This window comes from Ambystoma mexicanum, chromosome 6q (assembly GCF_040938575.1).
Source record: "Ambystoma mexicanum isolate Mex_15411 chromosome 6q, UKY_AmexF1_1, whole genome shotgun sequence".
In the NCBI taxonomy this organism is placed as follows: Eukaryota; Metazoa; Chordata; class Amphibia; order Caudata; family Ambystomatidae; genus Ambystoma; species Ambystoma mexicanum.
The window spans coordinates 1,361,988,315-1,362,012,746 of NC_090937.1; the positions used below are offsets into that span (position 1 = coordinate 1,361,988,315).

The 24,432-nt window shown below is 45.4% G+C and overlaps 1 protein-coding gene across 2 annotated transcripts in view; it reads right to left on the reverse strand.

The window, feature by feature from the left end:
• The window catches only part of JAKMIP1 (janus kinase and microtubule interacting protein 1), a 3,487,328-nt gene that overhangs the window by 1,885,391 nt on the left and 1,577,505 nt on the right, over positions 1-24,432 (reverse strand). For both annotated transcript variants that reach the window (XM_069631978.1, XM_069631979.1), the window contains exon 8: positions 24,310-24,429. In XM_069631978.1, the coding sequence (XP_069488079.1) occupies positions 24,310-24,429 (120 nt within the window). The remainder of the gene's footprint in view (positions 1-24,309; positions 24,430-24,432) is intronic.

Below are 24,432 nucleotides of genomic sequence, written 5' to 3' on the forward strand. Positions count from 1 at the left end.
TGGTGAAAGAAAAACATACAGAAGGAAATAGAGCTGGGCAGAATGGAAGGACCATTTGATAAAATACAATTTCAAGAATGTATCTGTTCACCCCTGGGTTTGGTACCTAAAAAAGATAAAGGGGAGTTAAGATTAATACACCACTTATCGTTTCCACTGGGGACGTCAGTTAACGATGGCATTTCACCCCTGGAAGCAGCAGTATCTGACAAAGATTTCCAGGAGGCAGTGAACTTTGTAAGGGGAGCAGGCAGAGGGGAATGGCTGGCGAAAGTAGACATAAAATCAGCCTTCCGGCTCCTCCCGGTGCGAATGGCGTTGCACCCATGGCTATGCTTTCAATTAGAGGGAAGATATTACTATGACAAGTGCCTGCCCATGGGTTGCCCAATCTCGTGATCTTAGTTTAAGAAACTGAGCTCTTTTATGCAATGAGCACTCACTAGATTAATGCCGGAAGCAGGGGTAGTGCATTATCTGGAAGATTTCTTATTTGTGGGGCCACAGCATCCAGATTGCAAAAAAGCATTAGAACAATTCATAGGGCTAACAGAAGATTGGGGCATTGCACTAGCACACAAAAAGACAGTAGGGCCGGAGCAGACAATACAGTTCTTGGGTATAGAAATCTACTCCAAAGAAGGGGTGTGCCGCATCCCAAGGGACAAGGTAGCAGAACTGATCTCCACCATCAAGCGGCTAAAGGGGAAAAATAAGGCGTCAGTAAGGGATCTCCAGTCTTTAGTGGGGAAATTGAATTTTGCAGGGAGAGTGATACCACAAGGGTGGATATTTCAAAGAAGCACTGAGCTTTGAACAAGGGGGGCTTCACAGAGGCACCACACGGTTAGGCTGGGTACAGGGATCAAAAAAGAGCTAACAGTATGGGAGGATTTTCTAAGATCATTTAATGATACGTTTATCTGGCGTACACCTATCAACAAGGGAGATAAAAGAATACTGGGAACAAAATGGTGCGCAGACAGTTGGCGAGAGAAATGAGTATGTGGTGGACCAGGAACATTACACTGCTGGAGCTTTCCCCTATATGGGTAGAAGTATGGGTAGAAGTATGTGTTTGGCACAAAGAGATGCAGAACCCCCCAAGAAGGCTTGATTAATGTTGAAACTTTAATGAAGCTATTATCAGCCGTTCCATCGAAGATGGATGAAGTGGAAATGAATCCATCCTCTAGTTTGGAACAGAAAATCTCTGAGAATTCGTATCATGATACACTCGAAATCCTGAGAAAGGCCTTATATGAGGGAGCCGTGAACGTTGAAAAGCCTAATACTTTATTACCATCTATTTCAGTGCAGACGGCTAGGGTTGAAACCAGCCTCCAAGTAAGAATGGAAAAAACAAGGCGGGAGAAGTTAGTTGAAGGAGCAAGAAAATTGCATCTTGTTGGTTTAGAAGGCGATATGGTTTCTACAGCGGGAAGGTGTATTAATCGTTCTTTTATTTTGGCTTTATTTTCACGCATTCCCCAATTGAGAATGATTAAATCAGAGGACCTTCTGAGAGTATCTATTACTCAGTCCAATAATTGTAGAGCCCTTTTCTATCTGAATTCGGAGACTATCTTAAAGTTTATTTGGTTTAACTGTGAAGAGATAAAAAACCAAGGATTTAATCTATTCACGTTCGAACTGGAATCAACGGCAGTCGATTTCCTATCATATACTGATCCTGCGCTTGGTAGGCCGACAGAGTCAAATAAGACTGCGTTGATACCGAACCGAAAGGATGAATGTGAGTTGCATGTGTTATTATCCCAGGTTGCCATGACAACAGGCATTCCTTGGCTGGAACCACTGATTACTGCTATTGTAGGGACGAAAATCCAGCCTCCTTCCTCATAGCAGCTTGAAAAAACGTATTTAAACATCCTCTCATGGAATTCATGTGGGTATGTTAACCTAATGGGTTGGCATGCATCAACATTGCCTCAGAATGAACCCATGATATTGATTTTACAGGAATCTATGAAAATGAATTCCTTTGTCATTCCAGGGTTTACCACTTATTGTATGCTTGCTAAGAGGTCCCTACAAGGCCGCTCGAGTGGGGGCCTTGCTATTGCAATTAACAATATTGTGAACTTACAGTCAAAATGGATATGGGAATCAGCAAGCATATTGGGTGTATTAGTGGAAACCAACATGACACAATTCCCCCTAATCCTAATAATATCATTGTATTGGAATCCTGCTGGTATCACACTTGCTGCAATGTTAGATGAACTTGATGAATGCTTAGAAAATATAATCACCAAATATCAGTCTGCAGAAATTATCATTGGTAGCGATTTTAATTGCGACTGTAGAACCCTGAGTGAGAGCAGAAACCCTAATTCATCTATTTTGTCACGTACAAGGGGTGCGAAATGTAGAGAACTACTTAGTGATTGGGATATGGATATGGTCACAGACGTGGATATGCAATCACAAATAACTTGGTCACGAGGAATCAAAACCTCAATGATAGATTTCATATACACTACGAGCAGCCTTGCACCGCTTACGCTAGCTTTACAGATCAGTCATATAGCAGATAGGGATCAAGCTCAGATTTCCTGTGCGTTAAATTTGGAATATGAACTACTGGCCTTTGAGCCAACTTTGGCCCTAGTAGAAATTGATCGACCTAAAGTCTCCATTAGATGGAATAGTGGTCTGTGCTTGCAATTTATCAGGCATCTTTCTCATGAGATTCGAGTATTTGATCATCTAAAATTTAACAATGAAATGCTCATGATTGATTCCTACACAGAGTTGATCAATAAAGCCCTCACTTTTTTTAGTAAAAGGTATATTTCGGTCAATCATCCTAATCCTTTTGATTCGGCTTGTAAGTTCTTAAAAAGAGAAAAAAACAAAGCTCTAAGACAACTTAAAACTTCCTCACTGGGAGGACTGCAATGCCGTCATAACCTGCTTTTAATTTTGAAAGCATATAAGCAGAATCTTAGATGTGCTCGCATCCGTAAATACAACAGGGAGAATTGTGAGCTTATAAAAGCTAAAGTATCACATACTAGAGTAATTTGGCGCACAATTAAGAGTGGTGATAAAAGGTCTGCTCTTGCTACTTATAACTGCATATATGATCAGGCATGGCAGGAATATATATCGGTTAAATTTCGTATTACAACTAAATTCGAGGCTGTTCCAGAGGTATAGTTGTGTTATATAGCAGGATTGCCCGATTAGAATGGTCCTTGAAAGATCTTGAATGGGCCATATCAAGATTATCGCACTCAAAGGCTGCGAGCCCTGATGGCCTCCCCCCTGTCTGTATAAAGCGGATCCTGAGTTTTGGGCAGGAATATTGAAAATCAAATTTGAATGTATTGTTAATACAGGTTTGATACCGCCTACATGGAATACTGCGAATATTGTTCCTATTTTTAAAACGGGCGTTCCCACCTTACCACATAATTACAGACCTATTTCTTTAATCGATACGGACGCGAAATTGTTTGCTATCCTTCTCCTTTACGACCTTGAAAAAGTTATAGAGGAAAAGAACCTGTATTCGAAATATCAAGTAGGATTCAGGAAGGGAATGAGTACGTCGCTGAATGCTGCGTCATGGCCTACATGATAGACGGAACAAGAGGAAAGAACCCTCAATCTGTCTACATGGCTACGATAGACATGACTTCAGCATTCGACAAAGTAGTACGTAATCTCTTATGTAACAAATTGAGAAGTATGGGTATTCCTTCAGTGTTGCTTTATTGGTTCATGAAACTCTACACTAACACCTATAAAATTAAAATCTCTGCTGAGGGTAGAACTACCGAACCAATAAGCACAACTTATACCTTTCAGACCTCGACAAAGAATGGGAACATCATAATCTGTTTCTCTGTTAAAGTTGGTTCGATGCGCCTGAAATGGATCGCATTCGCAGATGACATTATTATTGTTGACCCCACTCCAGCGGGACTGCAAATGAAGCTTGCACTTTTTTGAGGAATTTGCAGTCGCTCATAACCTGACCCCTAACCCTTCAAGGACTGTGATTCTGAAATTTGGCACCAAACAGAACAGCAAGGGATATCGTTGGGAGATTATGAAAACACAGATCCCTAGTTCGACTAGTGCAATCTATTTGGGCTATAATCTGTCACAGCAAAATTCAATCACTGCTTGGACAGATTTAATTAAAAATAAGACTCGCCCTTTACTGTCCCAATTAAAAAGGATTTATTTGAAATTCGGTACATTTTCATTAATCCCAATGATTGATTTTTTTAACCTTAAAAATAGAAAATATCATCTTATATGCCCTTGACATCTGTTTGTGTGACATGAGTGCGACTTTAGATTGTATTCAGGGATCATTGATAAAAAGCGCAATGCATCTACCAATGTCAGTTCCAAATGCAGTTATTCGTCACGAGCTTGGCCTGGTGGCATTATCTGGACGCTGGCAATGGCTACAATTATGTCGCTATGAAAAAATTCATTTTCCACCAAAAAAATCATTATATGAAGATCTGCAAAAAATGCTGGGTTCCACTAATTTGGCATATTTTTCTCAATATCAATCTAAAATGGAACTTCTATTAAACACCTTATGCATTTCAATCGAAGATTTTAATCAGCGCCCAGCGTATGCCAAAAGGAAGCTTTTTTAACAAGATTGGAGGATTACAATAGATAGACTGTCTTCTTACAAACTGTATAAGGAATATGGTACATTTACTAGACAGCGTACTCCTAGACTTGAACATGTTACTTTCTTTCCATGTAACTATACCAGAAAAGGCTATATATCCTATATATAGTATAGAATGAACTTATATTACACTAGGGAAAGAATTGCTTACTGGAGTAACAAAGATGTACCTAAGCAATTTGGATGTCGCTTTCCATCATGCAATGAGCCCCTTGAAACATTAAAACATCTTATTTTCGAATGTCCTCATTTTAAAGTAATGCGTACTAACCGTCTGATGAAATTTGTTAACATCGATTTTAAGGACTGTTTGCAATACTTATGGGCCCGCATGAAGCAAGGTCTACATAAGCCATTGATTTATGAATTGGTCAGTCTGTGCAAGCACATTGAAAAAGAATTGCATTCCTTTAACAATAATTAGTAGACATTCAAGGCATGTGACGATCATTTTTCTTCTGTAAAACATGAATTGTAAACTGTCATTGTAAATATTTTACTGTTTTAAGATGTGTGTTTAATTTTAATCTTGTTTTGTAAAGGTTCTACATTTTGTACTTGAACCATAAACAAATTAAAAAAAAAAAAAAAAAGATGCAGAACAAGGAGGCAGCAATATGGTCCGATAACATGGCTGTCGTGCAGGTATTGAACAAAGGGAGCACACCATGCCCATTGGTTTTAGAGGTACTAAGAGCCATAACGCTAAAAGCACAAAGGAATAACATTGGGTTACGAGCAAGGCATATAGCCGGCGAGGTGAATGATGTAGCTGACGCCCTGTCTCGTTCACAATGGGGGGCCTGCAGGCGCCTAAGGCCAGACACAGAGCAACAAAAGACGGCCACTCCGCAGGAGGCATGGGCAGTGCTGGACAACCAGCACAAAAAAGGAGACCACGGCACGAGGCAGGGCATTGTGAAACGAGGAAGCATGGGAACTGGCAAATAAATGCCAGAAAGGTCCCAGAGTAATAATGAAGGAACTTACCAAGAATGCTTTGGCCCAAATAACAGGTAAGCAATAAGAAAAGCATCTGCAAAGAGTAAAAGAGATTGTGGGGAAAACAAACGAAGTAAATATAACAGCCAGCGATATTAGTGAATTTTAAGATTGGGCATTTGTGGAGGGGTAAAGAAAGAGTTGGGCAGCAGCACACTTAGCAGCAGTGGCATACGCAGTAAAAATATGACAAGCGGGCCATTGATAAAATATGCTATGAAAGGTTGACAGATAGTAGGAGGCCACTACATTTTGGTAAATTAGTCTGCATATTGGCGGTACTCGAGACATCATGCACCAGTAGCTATGAGACAGGGTTGTTCAGAGCAGCTTTTGTCCTGTCCTACTTCGGGCCTTCAGGATAGGAGAGCTGGTAGCAACAAACACAATTGCAGGGGTTGGACTAGCCCTGAAGGAAATTAGCATGGGGGAAGAAGGCATGATAATGTTCTTAAAGAAATCCAAGACCGATCAAATGGGGAAAGGGATAGCAATTAGCCTGCAATGCATCAGAGGGAAGGGCCACTGCACCACACGCATCACGCAGTGCTTCCTAAAAATACGGCCCAAGCAGAAGGGACAGCTGCTGATACAGGAGGACGGGAAGGCACTCAGCAGGTACCAGTTCCAAGCAGTGTTAAAAAGGGTAAATGGGGAGGTAGGCTGGAATCCAGCTGAGCTTGGGTAACACTACTTTCGAATAGGGGCAGCAACATCTGTCTGGGCCAGGGCTTGGGGGCTGAGGAAGTCACAAGAATAGGGGAATGTAAAAATATGTGAGGGAAGAACTAACAACAGCATGTTCTCCCCTGCAGATGACAGGCCAAAAAGATCAGCATGATTATTAGGACATTTGTTTGTGGCCCGGGCAGGGCATTGGATGGAAGACATGAAACAGGGATTACATTTTCCCAAAACAATTACTTCATGGTGGGGAACACCAGGGATGCACTGGGAAGGGATACACAAAAGGTTGTTCCAGCTAATAGGTTTTACGGACACACCTGAATATTTGGTAATACATCTGGGGGGGGGGGTGACGATTTAATACGGATGGCTAGGGGACGATAGCAGAGAGACATGTGCGATTCACTTTACAGCATAGCCCAATGCTGGAGCGGGATGGAGGTATTCTTATCAGAGATGGTGCCAAGAAAGAAATGGCATGGAGTGGAATACAAGACATCTATGTGTAAACTTAACACAGTGCTCGGGAAATTTTGCAGGAGCACAGGGCTACATTCCCTCAGGCACAGGCACTCCCAAAACAATACAGACTGGTTTCACCATGACGGGGTGCCTCTATCAGAAAAGGGGATGAGGGTGTTCATGGATAGCATATTTAGGGCCTTGACAGATCGGGGATGCAGATAGGAGCACTTTTGGGGGAACCTGAGCGGTCCAGGCTGCCACCAGGTGTGGCGGCAAGTGCCCAGGTGGAAAAGCCAGTTGATTTGAGAAAGAGCCACCAACCAAGTAGAAAAGAAGAAATGGCGGAAGTCCGTCCAGCATAAACGCAAAAGAAGGACGGCATGACAGAGCTCGAAGAACATTGGAAGCACAACAAACAAAGAGTGAGAACAAGCTTGGAAAGAACACTAAGGCTGGTGGACGGCATTACCTCCCCAAAGACACAAGATGTCCAAAAGCACACTGTTTTTGATTTTGTGATTTTTATGCATATTGTTGTAAATAATAAAAGCTCAGCTCACGGCCAAACATGTTATTCCACACGAAAGAAGTGCAAATTGTTTTATTCTAAATCTAGAGAGCAAGAGTGCCTGCCCTACTTAACCTACAGTGGGGGGCTATTTGAAGGGGACTCGATGGCCAGCACAACTGACCGTGCCGCAGTCAGTATACGACAAACTCCCCTCCTCATAGCAAACTGCTGTCACAGAGATTATCTGCCACACAGCAGTCCATCCCAACAGATCCTCCTTCCTGTGCAGGGTAAAATGACAAAAGGTGTGGGGGAACCAGGGCAGCAGGGAGAGATTTGCACAATCATTATCCAAAACTGTGGGTGCGCCACGACAGGAAGTTGCTGGGGGAAGTAGCCAGTCATGCACCCAGGCAGTGAGCCCACCGGACAACTAGCATATCCTCACCTTTATGCAGAAGGGCTTTAATTCTGTTAGCGTAAACTTAACGATAGAACAATCAACATTGCCTCCATTCGCTCACAGCTAGAGAGAGAAATTCAATGGATTAATGTAGCAGAAGGCATAATTAGCTCCACTGAGGAGACCACTGTAACTATGCAAACCACCATAAACACTTTAAGTTGAAGACATAATGGAATTAAAGGCAAAGTGTGATGACCTTGAGCCAAACACTAATGATGTCTGCATTATTGGCATACCCCATGACGCTCTCCATGGCAATATGGAGCTCACAGTGTAAGTTGTTCTTCAGAAAATACTGTGCAATCCTACGTTGTCACCAAACATTGTGGTGGAGAGAGCCCACGCCCGATGATAGCACGCATCCTGAACTTCAGGGATAGGGACACACTACTAAAGACTGTGAGAGAAGAAGCACCATAGATTTGAATCCAGCACCTTACATCTCTACCCAGACTATTCAATCATTGTTCAGCAAGAGTGGTGTTCATTCCTTGTGATCAAGAAGCCTCTCAAAGAGAGAAAATTAAAGTTACTCACTGAAGTGACTAGAGTACTCATAGTCATAGTCCCCTTTCCTCCATCCTTGTGGGCGTCCCCCAACATGGGGGCACTACCGGAACTGTTGGCAGCGGGAACGCCCCGCTGAGGCCCCGCCCTCCGGCACCTCACTTCAGTTCCCTTTGAAGACATCAGACGCTTAAATACCTGGCTAGTCTTAGTGCATATTAGCCCATGGCATAAGAGCGGGGGAAGGCGAGTGGGGTGTATGGTGGAAAGGGGACTATGAGTACTCTGGTCACTACATTGAGTAACTTTAATTACTCATACTTCCCGTCCCCTTTCCTCCATCCTTGTGGGTGATTCCGCCGAATAAGAACATAGGGTGGGGATGTTATAACCTGCCTCATAACTAGGATGAAGCACAAAGGTTCTTCAGAACCGCCTGACCAAACTCTGCATCACGCCTGGAGCTGGTGTCCAGTGAGTATTGCGTACAGAAGGGCGAAGGAGTGGCCCAAGTAGCCGCCTTGCTGATAACATCCCAAGAAGCATGTTTCTGAAATGAGATGGCCGTGGCCTTGGCTCTGACCGCATGGGCATGGATCCCTTCAGGAATGGATTTGCACGTGGTCGTGTATGCCTCTGAGATGGCATGGACCCATCAACGGGCGATGGAAGCCTTGGAAGCCGGAGATCCGGGGGAGGAGCCCCCAAAAGTCACGAACAATGCCTCAGACTTCCTGAAGGATTTTGTCAGAGAGAGAGAAAATGTGAGTACCCGCTTGAGGTCTAACAAATGCAGGGCCCTCTCTGCTTCCGCCTGCAGGCTTGGGTGAGTGCGCAAGATGACCTTGTTGTTGCGAAATGTGGTGAAAGGCTCACACGAGGACAACGCCTGCAACTCACTAACCCTGCGTGCAGAGGTCAGAGCCACCAGTAAAACTGTCTTTAGTGTCAGCAAGCAGATGTCCACAGGGGCCATCGGCTCGAAAGGCTGCGCCGCACAGCTGCAAGAACCACATTAAGATCCCAGACCGAGTGCAGGCTATGCACTGGCAGAAAAAGCCTAGACAGCCCCTTACGGTGGGCCTTAGCAAGGGAATCACAAAAGTACAACAAAGAACGGTTATATTGGTCATGTGACAGTCTTACCATGCAAATGCATGACAAGGTGAGAAGTGCAAGGGGGTGGGTGGTGGTGGGAAAAGTCCAGGATTGGGGAGCACCCACGGGAGGGGGCTGGCAAGTGCTGGTCGGGCCCAGGCGGAAAGTCCCATGGGTAAGAGGGGGGAGGTGGGGCTGAGTGCGGTGAACAGGGAGGAACACGTTGGGATAGTTTGGGAAAGGGAGACTAAGGGTAACTGCTGGCAAAGGATGCTGAGGGGACTGGTGAGCGGGTGGTCTGGCCCCTGCAAGACTCTGAAGGGACTAGGTCCCAGTTGCAGTAGCAGATGGAGAGTTTGGCACGGGAGGCGGAGAGGGAAGGAAGAGGAGAAAAGGAAAGTCTGAGATGTTTTCTGGAATTTAAGAAGATCCGGCTCAAGTCTGAGGGCGGAGGGGGGCTGTTCCAGAGGGAGGGAGGCACCAGTCAAGGAAAGGGATCTACTACCACTCTCTGCTTGGAGAAACTGTTGACCTACAGATAGTTGAAGTCAGACCAAAGACTCTAGCCCAGAGGTATTTCGGGAGAGAATGCTGGATGTGGAGAGGTCCCAGGCCCCAGGCCCCAGGCAGCCTTGCGGATGATGCAAAGGGTCTTGAATTTGATCCTTACAGTCACCGGGAGCCAATGGAGAGATGATAGGGCTAGAGAGATGCGGTCCCTGGGCTTGACGCCAAGGATAAGTCTCTATTCTGGATTAGTTGAAGGGGGCAAAAGGAAGGAAAGAGGCAGGTTGAGGAAGAGGCATTTGCCGTAGTCAAGCCTAGAGAGAACCAGGGCTCTGGAGACATTGAGCCTCTGGGGAAAGGTGAGGAACGGTAGGATGCCCCTGGGGAGACGAAAGCTGAAAATTGGACTTCTTGGCAAGGTCTGTGATGTTTAAAGAGAAAGAGAGAGAGAGGAGTCAAAGATGTTCCCAAGGGTTTTTGCCTCACAAATGGGTGAGTAAAGAGTACGCAAGGGGCCTGGGAAGAGAGGGGGGGTACAGGGAGCAGGCGTCCCAATGAGAAGGATCTATGTCTTACTGGCATTAAGGCAGAGATCATTGGCAGAGCACCATGCCTGAATAGCAGTCAGGTGGGAGGGAGGAACAGGAGAAGGAGGGGGTAGGGGAAGGCAGCCTGAAGGAGAGCTGTCATCTGCGTAACACTGGAAATGAGGGGAGAAAGTGGAGATCAGGTGGGCCGGAGGTAAAACATTGTAGTATAATTGTCCGTCCTGACCAAAACCTGACCAAAACCGACTTGTCCATGATGAGGGGAAAAACGTCTTGAGAGCCAGGTCCACTGCTCTGAGCTCATGCAGATTGATATGCAGGAGTGCTTCCGAGCTGGACCATGCTCTGTCATCACCACCAGGGTATGCTCCGTTCGGGTGAAGGGGGCTCCCACTGAAACATTGCCATCCATCAGCCACCAGCGAAGATTGGGCAGTAGGAGCGGGGGAATTGGGATCCTGTCTGACTCAGACCCCAACTCAGACCCCGTCTCCTGATCCCAATTGACTGCCAGGTGGAGCTGGAAGCGCCTCATCTTGAACAGCACTGAGGAGGCCATCAGGCCCAGAATGTTCTGAAACCACATTCCGAGGTGGTTGTGTTGGGCAGAAAGTTCCCTACCGCCTTGCAGAGGGGCAGAAGCCTCTCGGGCGTAGGAAACACCGATTGAACGGTAGTGTACCAAAGCAGCCCTAGGAAGACCAGTTTCTGAGATGGGCACAACTGTGACTTCCTCTGGTTGAGGGAGAACCCCAGATGATGAAGGATATCTGCCAATCTTTGGCAGGAGTGCACTACCCCTTCGGGTGACCCCGCCCTCACCAGCCAGTCATCCAAATAAGGATATAGATGATGGCCCTCCAAGCGGAGCAGGCCTGCCACTGCGTTCATCAACTTCATGAAGACGCGAGCCGCCGAGTTCAGCTTGTACTGAAAGTGGTACGACATAACCGGGAACTGCAGAAATTTCCGATGCGGTTGGTAGATAGAAACATGCAGGTACTCATCCTTGAGGTCCAGAGAACAATTCCAGTCTCCTGCTTGGAATTAATCATCTTAAAGCGTTCCAGCAGTAATTTTAGACATGACAGGTCCAGAACAACCCTCAGGCCAGCCTGGTTGTTCTTGGGTACCTCAGAAATCTTGGCATAGCACCCAGAGCCTCTGTCTGCAAAAGGAACCAGTTATATCACCTTGTAAAGACTGGAGGGGGGTATATGTACTTCTGCCCTCTATATGATAGGGTAAAGGCACAGAACACCCCAGTCAGGGCTCTCAATTTGGTAGCAATGTACAAGCAGCCAGGCTTAAGCTTTCGGGAGGTGATGCAGGCTGGTTCTTAAGTACAGTGAATCTTGAAAGACCCCACAAAGGAATGTCCACACACTGGGGGTCATTCCGAGTTGGGCGATAAGGGGTTACCAGCACCGGTAAGGATGCCGGTGCTGGTAACCCCCTACTGCCCTATTCCGAGGTCCCTTAGCGGGTAACCACCAGGAACGGCTGGTCTGACCAGCCGTTCTTAGCGGGGACCCGTTAAGGGACCTTGGAGCTAATAACAGGCCCCAATTTGCGGGCCGGTTATCAGCTCCTTCCCCATTCCCATTGAGCCCTATGGGGGCTCAATGGGAATGGGGAATGGCTTTCTGAATGGGGATTTATTGGGTCCTCCGAGGTTTGTAAGTCCCCATTCAGAGACACCGGACCCAGGTTTGGAGGCAGCCATGGTGCTAAAAGCACCATGGCTGCCTCCAAACTCGGAATGACCCCCACTATCTTAGGTGATAACACAGCTTCTTTAAATAAGACTCAGTAATATATGTACATTTAAATAACAAAATGTTGTACTTGGAAATACATATTCAAAGAATGGCAAATATATACACTCTATGTGGTACCACACAATACTTAAATTCAGTAATAGATGCACTAACTGCAGACCATTTTAAATAGGCATGTGCATTCTTAAGTGAGGTTTATCGGCATGCAATAGGGAAGAAAGGCAGGTTAGTTGTGAACAGTGGCAGAATGCTTTCTTTTGACTAGATATACAATTCTATGTTAAGATCCTCACACCTGGGAAACCCTAAGTTATCTAGGGAACCCAGACGTGGACCCCTTGCTCACTGTGCTCAGAAAGGCACAGCTCCACCTCACTGATGAGGCCCAACCTGGCTGAAACACGTGTCTGCAGTTGCTGTTGGTACTCTTGTTCAAAGGAGTTTTGCCTGGCATTTCGATGCTGGACTACCCTTGTGGGCGGGACAAAGACTAATATGCAAATGGCTATTCCTCCCATGTGAAAAGTACACTGAGCAAAAAGCGGTGGCTGCGGACTCTCAAAATGGGAAACAACCACAGAACAGGTTATCATGGCATGTTCTTTTTAGAGAGGGGAGCCTGCTACCTTTTTTAAACACCTGGGAAACCTGTAATGGAAAAGTTAGGAAGTAACTTATCTTGTCTTTTACAACCCAGTTGAATAATGTTCAATAACCTTCTGCTTTCTGTAAAAGGTCCTACGACCCCAAAGCACCTGAGAGGCCACAGGAAAACAAGATCCAAGACGAATCTGAGACCTCTGGACAACTCTTGAGGCTAGAAGATGCTCTTCTTCATCACAGTACCTTTGGTGCCTTGGCAGGCGAAGTGGCAGAGTTTCTCGGTTTCACTCGACAATTCCCTCCGAGGATGGAAACCCCCCCCCCCCTTGGAAGAAGGAGCCACTGGAATGCTGAGTCCAAGAAGAAAAATTGAACCAAAGTCTTTCTGAAGTGCAGCAGTTTTACTCTTTGCAGTGCTCTCCCCTTGGTCGACGATTTCTCCAACTATAGAAGTCCTGTGAAGATGAAACTTGCTGTGGACTCCTCAAAGGCTTGGCAGATGAGAGTAAGATCCCTGGGACCCTGCGATGACTTCTAGCGGCAACGGGTGCATAGATCACTTTTGGTGTCAGGTTTCGGAATATCGCGGTTTTCTGACTTTCGGTTCTTCATGCTGCAGTCGCAGCATGGACCTCAGGGTGGCTTCTGCTAAACTGGACTCGACCATTGGAGCGGACCACGGACCCTTAGCAAGTCTGGACACTCAGGATGTCTTTGTTAGCTTGAGGTGGCGGGAAACCCACTGACAGACCTTCCTTTCCACTCAGCAACTCTGGATTCTCTCCGACTGGAAAAAGTCGTCAGTGATGATGGCAAGGATGTCCCTTTAAATGTTCTTAGGCAGTTTGGAACTTTCGCAGCTCTGGGTGTACAGCAGCACTATGCCAGTTTATCCCCTCTTCTAGGCGGTAGACAGCAACGGCTACCAGCGGTCACGAAATGCACCCCTGGATCCTGGGTGACACTAATGGACTTCTTTGACTCCAGAAGCCCGGGCACTCCTCTTCAGGATGCTCAAAGACCCATTCTCTGGACGGCAGGCACACAGGACTGGCTTCCAGGGTACTTCTCATCAAGAGTAGCAGTTTGACCGATGGCCCCTCGAAGCTCGCGGAGAGGTCTCCTTTGCAACGACTCCCTGGATCAGTCCTTGGAAGAACACAGCAGCTTTTGGATTACGCGAAGAAATGCAGCAGCAGACGTCTCCCCCAGCTGGGCTTCAAGGAACAGCTTCTTCTTGCTCCAGCTTCGACTTCTGCTTCTGAACAAATTGTTAAGCGAGAGGTCCCTAGAAATACACATCTGTTCCTCTTTCACTTTGGCTGAGCCAGGCTCAGTAAGCCAATCGAGTAGAAGGGCATTCATGCAGGCAGGCAGGCAATCAGGCTCAGAGGCATTCTGACCATTCACTCCACCCTGACACCCATAACACAGAATGTGTTTTGGGGTAAGTACCCAGCCTTTCAGCACACTACACTGCATTAATGTAATTTTCAGTCAGGGTTGTCTCATTTGTTGTGTCACAAACACAGAAAGCAGACACCCATAACACAGATTGTGAGTTCACTTCAGACTACATTCATACAGGTCCCATCCCTAAGGTGTACCCACAACACACAGCCTCTGGGAACGCTTCAGTCAATCTGACAGGAGGCAGCCCCAAAGCCATATATGGTATTTCCATCCAAGAGCCACTCAGCAGGAAAGGAAGAGAGACAGGGCTTCCCAGGACTTTGGCAAACAAGGTAAAAGGCAATAGAAGCCACGTGGCCACAGGGACCATCTTGCCTTCTATCAGGAATCCATTGATTCCTATGGCAGGGCCTGGGTGTCCCAAAATGGAGGACAGTCAGAGCCACTGCCAAGTCAGCATGTAGCTGCCACCAGCCAATACCCTGCTCTGTGGGCAACACAGAGATGCCCAAAAACATACATAAGGGGGACCAGGGTGTACCCCCACCCATGGGTGCCATAATGGTATCCCATGGGTGTTGTTCATCAAAAGGAAAACATGAAGAGCTGCACTGCCAGAGGTCCAGCTGGACCTCAGCGACAGAAAACAGAAAACACACACACAGAAGTGGTAGGACAAGGACACGGAAGCAATGTCCCTTCATAAGGCATTTTCAGCATCACACGCCTGCATCGCCAAGAGCAATAGGACCTCCCGTAAAAGAACTGGGGACCCGATCTGACGAAGAGGAGAAGAGGATGGTAGAGACAAAGGAAGAAGAAGACTGAAGCCCATGGAGACTACCGATAGGATCCACGGGCTGCTGACAAGGCACTTCCCGGTGTCCTGGAATAGAGCCAAACGGCCGCCCACAGGCGAGCTGTGTGCCCCGATCTTGACGTCACTGCTTTTTGGCGTTAGAGCCAGGGGCAGAGGAGAGGGAGCAGAAAAACCTGTGCAACATCCTCTGCTGCTTCCTCCTGTTGTCGCAGGGCAACCTGTCAAGCCTCTGTGTACCGCAGTCCCGGAATCCCTTGAAGCCGGAGAAGGCGCAGGGATTGAATTCAGTCCTGCCCTGGGACTGAGGAAAGAATTTCTGACCTGCTTTTGTCAGGACGGCCAAGGACTTGGCCGGTTTGAGTGGATGTTTTCTTCTTTGTCCACTCATCGGTTGATGAATGAAAAAGGTCCACGCCCTCAAAGGGCATACCCAGGATCCATTCCTGCACTTCAGAAGAAAACATAGTGACGTGTATCCACACCATCATTCTCATCTCGATCCCAAGGCACAGCCCTCTGCTCGCTGTGTCAATGTGGGAGACCGAAGACTTCATGAGGTCCTGCGCAATGGCCCGGGCATCCGCCAGCCCAGCCTTGAAGGATGCCTGCTTGTCTGAAGGGAGGTCAGGCAGAAATTCCCGAGCTCCCACCACAGCTTCTGGTTAGCCGCGGCCAAGAGGATGTCTGTGTTGGCTTGCCGCAGATGCAGTCCTGAGATGGAATAACATAGACTCGAGGGTAACTGGAGGTGGTTCCTAGTGGAGGAAGATGACCAAGACGATGGTTTAGAATACAAGTTGCCTCATTATGAGTCCAGCGGTATCCGTGCTGGTAAATACCGCTAGAGTAATTTTTTTCCGGCACCCAGCAATAAGGACCTACCCGACTACAGCCCGGCGGTCCCGGTAATTCCCTATTGCCAGGCGCTGGAAAATATTACTCCCCATTCCCATTCGAGTCCCATTGGACTTAATGGGAATGGGGAGGACGGATGCACCGGCACCATTCATGAATGGTGGCGGTGCATCCGTCAAGGTCTGCGAGCGGGTGCCGTTCCGCCCGCCATGTCAGACCTCGGAGTGTGCCGGTCCGGCAGCACACTCGTAATGAGGCCAAAGGAGGCCGCAGCTACCACTGAGGAATGCGGCTGTGGGTGGGAGGCAAGGAGTATTTGCATAACATCCTTCTGGAGAGGGACGCCGGACCAGGTCGTGGTGCGCTTCCCCAAGACCTCTGCTAGCACTCCTGACTGCTGGGGGGCTTCCTTGTGCAGAGGGACCCCCAGGAACTGTGCCAGGCCCTGAAGGCAGTCATGAAGGGCTTAACAGATGGCGAGGGTTCATCATCCTGGTCGTCGTCGTTATCGTCGCCATCATTGCCCGCCCTTTTTAACAGACCGAGGGGAGTCTGGGCCCTGGGACACAGGTGCCAGCAGGGTCCCCCATCAAGGACCGGGGCGGGTGACAGGTCCAACGGCTGTTGAGGGTGAGGCGTTGGTGGTACAGGAGGAGGTGGAGGAGTCAGAACAACCGGTAGGGCCTGGACCGGGGGAGGGACCGGCACTGGAACCGGCAGCACTGGAGGAACGGGAGAAGTACCTAGTGGGATATGATATGATATGATATGTTAGGTTATTTATAACGTCCTTAGTACCCAGAGGTTTCTAAGCACGGACCCGGGGATCGAACCTGTGGTGATCCATGTTATCTTGCTTCCAAGGCGAGCACGTTGCCCCTGAGCTATCCTCCCTAGATGCTCCTTCATGTCCTTCAGGAGCCCCTTCATTGAGGGGAGCTCATGAGGAAGAGGAATCGCTTGTAGAAGCGGTCATCGCAAGCCATCGGGTCTCTAGGGGCCAGGCCCGCAGAGGCATTGGGCCTCTAGTAAACATCAGTAAATCGTACATCCTGGCATTAACAGCTGCCCAAAAAGTAGGAAAAAACAAAAGAGAAGATTCTGTTGGACATTGGGAGGAAAGAGGGTCCCGGAAGTGGAGTCAATCACATATCTGTGGACCTTGGTTGACCTAAGCATAAATTAATGGGGTTGGTATCTATACCTTAGAAAAAAGGGTAAGAGGCTGGTAGCCCAAGAGGTGGCTCTACACAAACGCTATGGTAAGTACACAACCGCCCCAATTCTAATCTTTTTTAAACAAAGGGTAGTCCCAATCCTAATTTACAGATCTGAGGCAATGATAAATCTGTGGATCTTAGAAGGATGGTTTTGGAGATGAGTTTTGAGGCTCCCAATGAACTTGCTGGTGTCTATGATTCGATATGAGTTGGGCCTCCAATATATTGAATCCATATTATTATGTAAGTCAATTTCTTTTTTTCGGAAATGTATCATGGCTGATTATTTACCCCGTTTGAGATCCTGAGAAATCCAAACAAAGGAACCCTGGATTGTTTTTGGGCAAATGGCAAATGGGATGTAAAGAGTGATTAGAATATCTGGACATCTCATTGGACATTTTGAGAGGGAATCTGGAGAAAGTTAAGGAGAAATTAAAACGCCAAGACTGGATTGATGCCCAGTATAAAAGATTAAGATTTAAGATGGTTTTGGATTTGACATTTGAAAGGAGGGTTTGAATCAACTACCAGCTTATCCCCTTAAATGTCCATCCCCCTTCTACCAGGATATGTTTACAAGACTGAATATTCTGCCATCTAGAGAGGTTCTGCATGTTCGGAAGCAGCTTCTGTTGGTGTCGCCAAATGTAGATTTTGTGACAAAGAGGGTGTTAGGCAGAAACCTGTGCAGTTCCCTTAGGGACCACTGCAAAAGACTTAAGACTACAGGTGTTTGGCAGTAAACCCACTTGGTAGCAGTCTGTACCACACAGATTCACTTGGTAGCTGTGGCTGAGCAGTCAGATTACCCTCAAGAAGAGTTAGGCAGTATACAGAGCATACAAGATAGGTACAGAAATACAGTAGCACAAGCAAACACTGACCGGAGCTTGGGTGTAAAAGTATATACTTATTTATTTAACACACTCTTATAAAACACACTAGCACTAAATTGGTAAGATAAGTTCAAAACACAATCACTATTATCATATGTACAGCCCTGATTACTTGTTGGACAAGTCTGAGTTAACACCACTTATTTCCAGACAGAGGTGAGCGCTTAACGTTCGATGGCACTCCAACAAGTTAAATAAAAAGGGAGGGAAAAGCAGAATTATGGAAGCATACACACTAAACACTTTTTAAAGAACCACAGCAAGTTTTAGGAAGGCACAGTCTACTGGTGAGCAAGGAAGTTTAGGCGCAAGGCCCACTTTCAAGGGAGCCGGACGGAAGATGCCCAAGATCAGACAGTTACACAGAGTCTTCGAAGTTTGTGGAGGTAGTTCAAAAAAGGTTTAGTTCAGTGCAGAAAAGTTAGCTAAGGTGTTCCAGGCTAACCTAGGTTCGAGAGACGAGGATTTAATACACCCCGTTCAAACGGTTGCAAGGGAAGCCAGGCGGAACACGGTACCTTAAATGTAGAGGATCCTCCATCGGGGCAGTTGCTCCTGGCAGCGGGTGCAAGTCGCAGCGTCGTCCAGAGGAAGAGAAGATCTCGTCGTGGAGGAAGAATGAAGGTCTTTGCACTGCCAGGGAAGAAACCAGCCGCGGAGTTCTCCGGTACAAAGGTACTACCCTTTCGGTTTGCGGTGGTGGTGAAAACGTGGTATCCCGGTTGCCGGGGTGCTTGGCACAGGCAAGGCGGCCACGAGATGCTCCAGGAAGGTGAAAAGAAGGTAGACTGGTTATCCCCACCAGTCGAAGGAAGAAGACTCTCCGGACTGGAGATCTCCTCGGTCGTTGGGAAAAGTGGTGAGACGGTTCAGCATTCGGATTCTTAGGTCCTGTGGCGACTTCTGAAGTTCCAGTCCCCAAAGCCCTGCTTTTATGCAGCACACCCCCATTCACTCAGCCTAGCTGTCAATCAAACATGCTAAGTGGTGAGCCGGCCGGCTCACCACTTGGGCCAATCACACAAGAGTACGACTTGAATTACCAAGGTAACTCAGTCCAGGGTGCCTAAACCCCCTCCCACACCACCTGGTGTACCCAGACAGAGTGGCACCACTTTTGGGGGCTTCTGTGGAGAAGCCCGCCAAAAAGTGGAACAAAGGGCTCGACTTGGGTTGGAGTCACAGAAGAGAACACAAACGCCATTTTAGAATCGAGTTCTGGCAAAAAATACCCACCGGCGAATTAATATTAAATAAATAAACCGGTGGTATGTTCGAGGCTATAAGAATTAAATAATTAAAGTTGGTAGCCTCGAACAATGGGAAAATCCCATAGAGATATATTCGCGGTTGAATATAAAAAGTAGTATCCGCTGCCACCAGCCAAAACTCGATCAGGGGGGACGGAGACGTGCCCCCTCGAGCAACAGACCCCGGGGCAATCGAATTGCCCCGACCAGTACGTCCACAATATGATGGTTTGTACTGGTTTCTGTTCATAATTTGGGACTAGCAAAGCCAATGGTGACTTTACATGCCCTGGGAGACAGTAGTCAGTCCCAGGGTATGCAGTCTATGTTGGGGGGTCGCTACGACACCCCTGGGTTACGGCACGGAGGGTGCTGTGTAACCCACATCAAAAAAACACACGAGACCCTATGGAGTAAAAGACCCCATAGCCCATAAAACACATGGAAAGTTAAAGGAACACCTCAAATCATGTCTAAGAGCGGGAGCAAAAGAATCTCACTCTTAGCAGGAGAGAAAAAAATAAACCCCAATAATCCAGCAAAGCTGCTGGGGGACTCACTAGGTTTGGGAATTTAGCCTTTACAGAGAATTCTCCCTAACAGAGGGCATCACTGAATCATTATATCTGATAGGTGGATGCAGAGAATTATCGGAGTTGAGAACTAGGTACTTGGAGTCTTATGTTAAAGAAGTAGACACATTGTCAGCCCTGGAATGGTGAGAAAGGCTCTTAATTGGGGAGAATCAGAGTTTGATTGTGGCAGTTGTGAAATTTTGGAGTGAAACTCTAAAAGTTGAAATGGACAAAAATGGTTGAAGTATATTGGAACTGATAAAGATGAAAGGTGATATTTGAAATGTTTAGGTTGAATTATAAAAGGTTTGTAATAAACCAAAGGAAAAAAAGAAGAAAAAAATAATGTCATTTTTGTAAACCATGTTTCTGTGATGGCCAACACGTCTAGATTAAAGTCTTCTATAAGAGCTGATATGTGGTATGCATGTTTCATTGCTGATCTAGCATTGATTGAACCAATGTGAATTTGGCCTGCTAGTTTGGTTTTGTGAGTAGTGGTTGTAGAGGCGGTGTGGTCTGGTGAGGTATGAAGAGTTGTGTTGTTGATGTGGTGTTGCTCCATTTAGTTATTGTCTGGTTGGATAGCTGAGCGTCTTTAAACAGGTTTGTGGGACCTGTGAGTGATGTGAGCTGGGTGATGGGGCTTTTGTGTATAATTGTTAAGGGTGATAAAGGGGATTTGGTAATGTGTAGTAGTGTGTGGGGGTGGTGTGTTGGATTTGGTATATTCTGCATCTGGGTGTGGAGTGACTTATGGGGAAGGAATGAGATTGGCACTGGTTAATCAGAGTGTGCATTTTGTTCTTATGTTTGTGTCTTATCTGTTTGAATAGGTTTTGCTTGGGCTGATTGTGAGTTTTGGTGGAGGTGTGGAATGGGAGTTGTTTGAATTAGTGACTGCGGTTTTGGGTAGATTGTGATTTCATCATAGTACCGTTGGAATTGTGGGGGCAAAATGTGTTAGCATGTGTGGGTTGGCCTGGCATAGGATCAATCCTGATGTATAGAAGTTGATAATGATAGGGATGGTAGAATCTGGTTTGATATGTCCTTTAAGGGTGAATATTGATTGTGGTTTGGTAAGAGAGCAGATGCTCAGAATGAGGGACAGCAACTTCTCCCAATTATATATGTGATAGGAGCATAGTACGATGTCTGTTACTTTTTCATTGGGTGATTTTGTATAGTAGCTATCTGAGTGGGTGATGTCTGGGTTTGTTTCCTAAGGGTGTTTTTTGGAAGGTTATTGAAGAGTTCGTGCATGGGTAGGCAGTGGGAGAGGGACATGGTGGGATGGAGAGCAGAGCATAGGATTGGGAATGATGGGACAGAATAAGACAAAGGAAAAAGCAAACACATTAACTTGGGTTAGCGGCAAGCCAGGAAAACAGGCTAACAGGCAGTGGAGATCTACATCAATGATGCTCTTTACCATCTATACTTAACTGGATGCCACAGGGCAGGACGCCCCAAGGTTAGCCCAGTTGAAGCCTCATCTGAGGAGTGAAAGAACTTTTAAATTTGGCAGTTCCTGGGTCAAGCATACGTGAGAAGCTTGTTGATCGGCCTTGGTTCGTTCTTGTGGCATACCTAACCTCTACAGGCAGCCTCAGACAGCTGGAATGACTACCTCTTGTGGGGTTGGGTTGAGATCTCTCTTCCTTTCAGCCCAGTTGAAGACTCTTTTGAGGGTGGAAAGTCCCTTTAAAAATGGTTGTTCCTGGCTCAGGGGTCACGTGATCTGCCTGTAGAATAGCAATGGTTTATTCTTGTGGCTCACCTGACCTCTGCAGGCAGCCTCAGGCAGCTACAATGAGTTCCTCAGTTGGTGTTGGGTTTAAATGGGTCTTCCTCTCATCCCATTTGAAGCCCCTTCTAGGTGGCGGTACCTGGGTCAGGGAGACACAGGTTAGGCCCATAGATCAGTTTATGTTTGTTCTTGTTGTTCACATGACCTCTGAAGGATGCCTCTGGCAGCTGGAATGAGTGCCTATGGTGGTGTTGCGTTGAGATTGGTCTCCATCTCAGCCCAGTTGAAGATCGATAAGACTTGGCTGAAAACCAATTGTACACAGACATGAACCTATCAAACCCCTACAGTCAGATGCACACATCAAGATCATTCCATGGTTTTGGCCTGATTACCACTACAGTTAAACAGCTACGGTTGCGGGACTTGTATTCTAAAACCTGTGAAGTTTAAGAGTACAGAAAAGAATTGCAAAGAACTGCAATTGTTGCACCTATTGTATATTGCATCTAATGTGCATGATTTTTTTTATTGAAATTGCACTAGCAGAAAAGGTTTTAAACCCATAAGCCTCAAGAATTATGTCATACTGATGAACTGAATCCTGTGAATTATGGGTTTCATCCAATAACTAGCTTAAAAATTTATTTCCTTTTCGCCAGATAATTTGGTCTGCTCTCTAAGCATAGGAATTATTTAGAATATTCAAAACAGAATTTGCTACTGTCTAATCTCCTATGTTCAATCAAACACACAAACCTTCATGAAAAATAACCATTGCTAGGTGGGCATTTCAAATAAATGCAGGTCCTTTGCTCATTTGGGACTGAACACATAACTAAGTGTGAAAACACAAACATACAATATGTAATTGTTACACTCTTCATAGCGGCACTTCTAAAAACACCAAATAATGCTTTCTAAACAGGATTTTCAAAATTAAACCTTTTTCAACTTAAAATCACAACTACTGACTAAAATAAGCATGTTCATACTAAATTTTGCAACAGACTACCAAATAGTGCACTCCATAACTAAACCAAAATATTTTGTTAAACATTGTTACATTCGAAAGAACATGCCGTGGTTAAGCACACACAATGATGTTCAAGGCATATGTTTCAAAGACATAATGAGTATGACTGAATCCTGGATGCAAATATCATGAACAAATAAAAATAAATATACCAGGGGTTTCAGATATATTTGAATAGGCAATGTAAAAACAACCAATAGAGGTTGTCTCTTCATATGTTTACCTGGGAGTACATTTGACAAATGATTTGAAAGCAACCCAATTGGAAAAAGATACAAGAAAAAAAGTTGAAAAAAGAATGAATGCCATAATGGGCTTTATCAGACAGAAGGGAGGCTTTCCCTTGAAGGCTTCATAAAATGATATAAAGCATACTTAACACTGGGTTCATTATATGGTATGGACATATTTACCAATAAGGAAATGGCTTGGATGAGGAGACTAGATGGAATATTATGGAGGAAGGCACTGGGTTTGCCCAATGATGCGCCGATAGAAGGAATTAACAGAGAACTCGGTTTCATATTCTTACTCACACAGAAGAAAAAAAAATCTTTTATATCAGGATACTACACAGTGACCATGAACCGTAAACGCTATATGATCATTTTTTTTTAAATCATAATGGGAGCCGGAGGCAGAATATTCATGACAGATTGGATTAACGATGTAGAAGAGTTCTTTATAGACGTAGGCTATGAATATCGGAAAGAAAACCCTAGCATAATAAAAGAAGAAAAAACGAAAAGGATGCACAGAGGCCTGGCACCGTGATGCAAGCATATATAAATTGGGTCAAATTTGCAGATACAAATTATATGTAAAAGAAGGATTTAGAGTGGATACCCCATGTACATATATAATACACCACTTTGACAAAAGAGTCAGAGTCAGAAGATTCATGCTATTATTTATATTTGATTTATTACCAACGTAATCAAGAATAAGTAGTAGTGGTATGAAATATGAGGAGCGCACATGTCGACTTTGTGGCCTTGAGATGGAAACAGTCAGTCAGGCATCTACTAACGGGATGCCCACAATTAAAAGAGGTGTATACTGAATGCTATCTAAACCAACATTTCCAATATACATTATACAATCAGATCAAATGTGGACGTTCCTATTTGCTGGTAATTGCACATTTGTGAATTTTGCACTTTATCATATGTGGTCAATAATTGAAATGAAATTAGCAAATAAGCAATGATAATACAGATTTGCATGCTTGGAAAAGATTTTATGGAGAAAATGTAAAATATCGATTGGACTCTATGAATGATGTAGTATTGTTTTTAAAATTGAAACCAAAAGACACATTGATACGATAATGTTTTAAATTGACACTATTTTATGAAATGTATAGGTATATTGATTGGTAATTGATATGATTGCTATATGATATGAATTATATGATATGTGTGATGTTTTTATTAATGTTTTCTTTTTACATGTGTTATGAGGTTTATTTAACCATACACCACAATAACAGTTTTAAAAAAACAAATGTATGCAATGAAGAAGGGATCTTGCTGGAGAATGTTTTATAGCTAAAACAAATATTGTTCTGAAATGTAACCTGCCTTTTGCTTTTTGATTTGTCTTGAGTAAATTATTTACCAGTTCATTTCGCTCATCTGCTAAAAGTGTATTTCTGTCCTCCAGCTTTCGTATTACAGCATTTAGTTCAGCAATCTTTAATTGGAATCGTCGCTGGTCTCGTTCATCCACATGAGTTTCCTT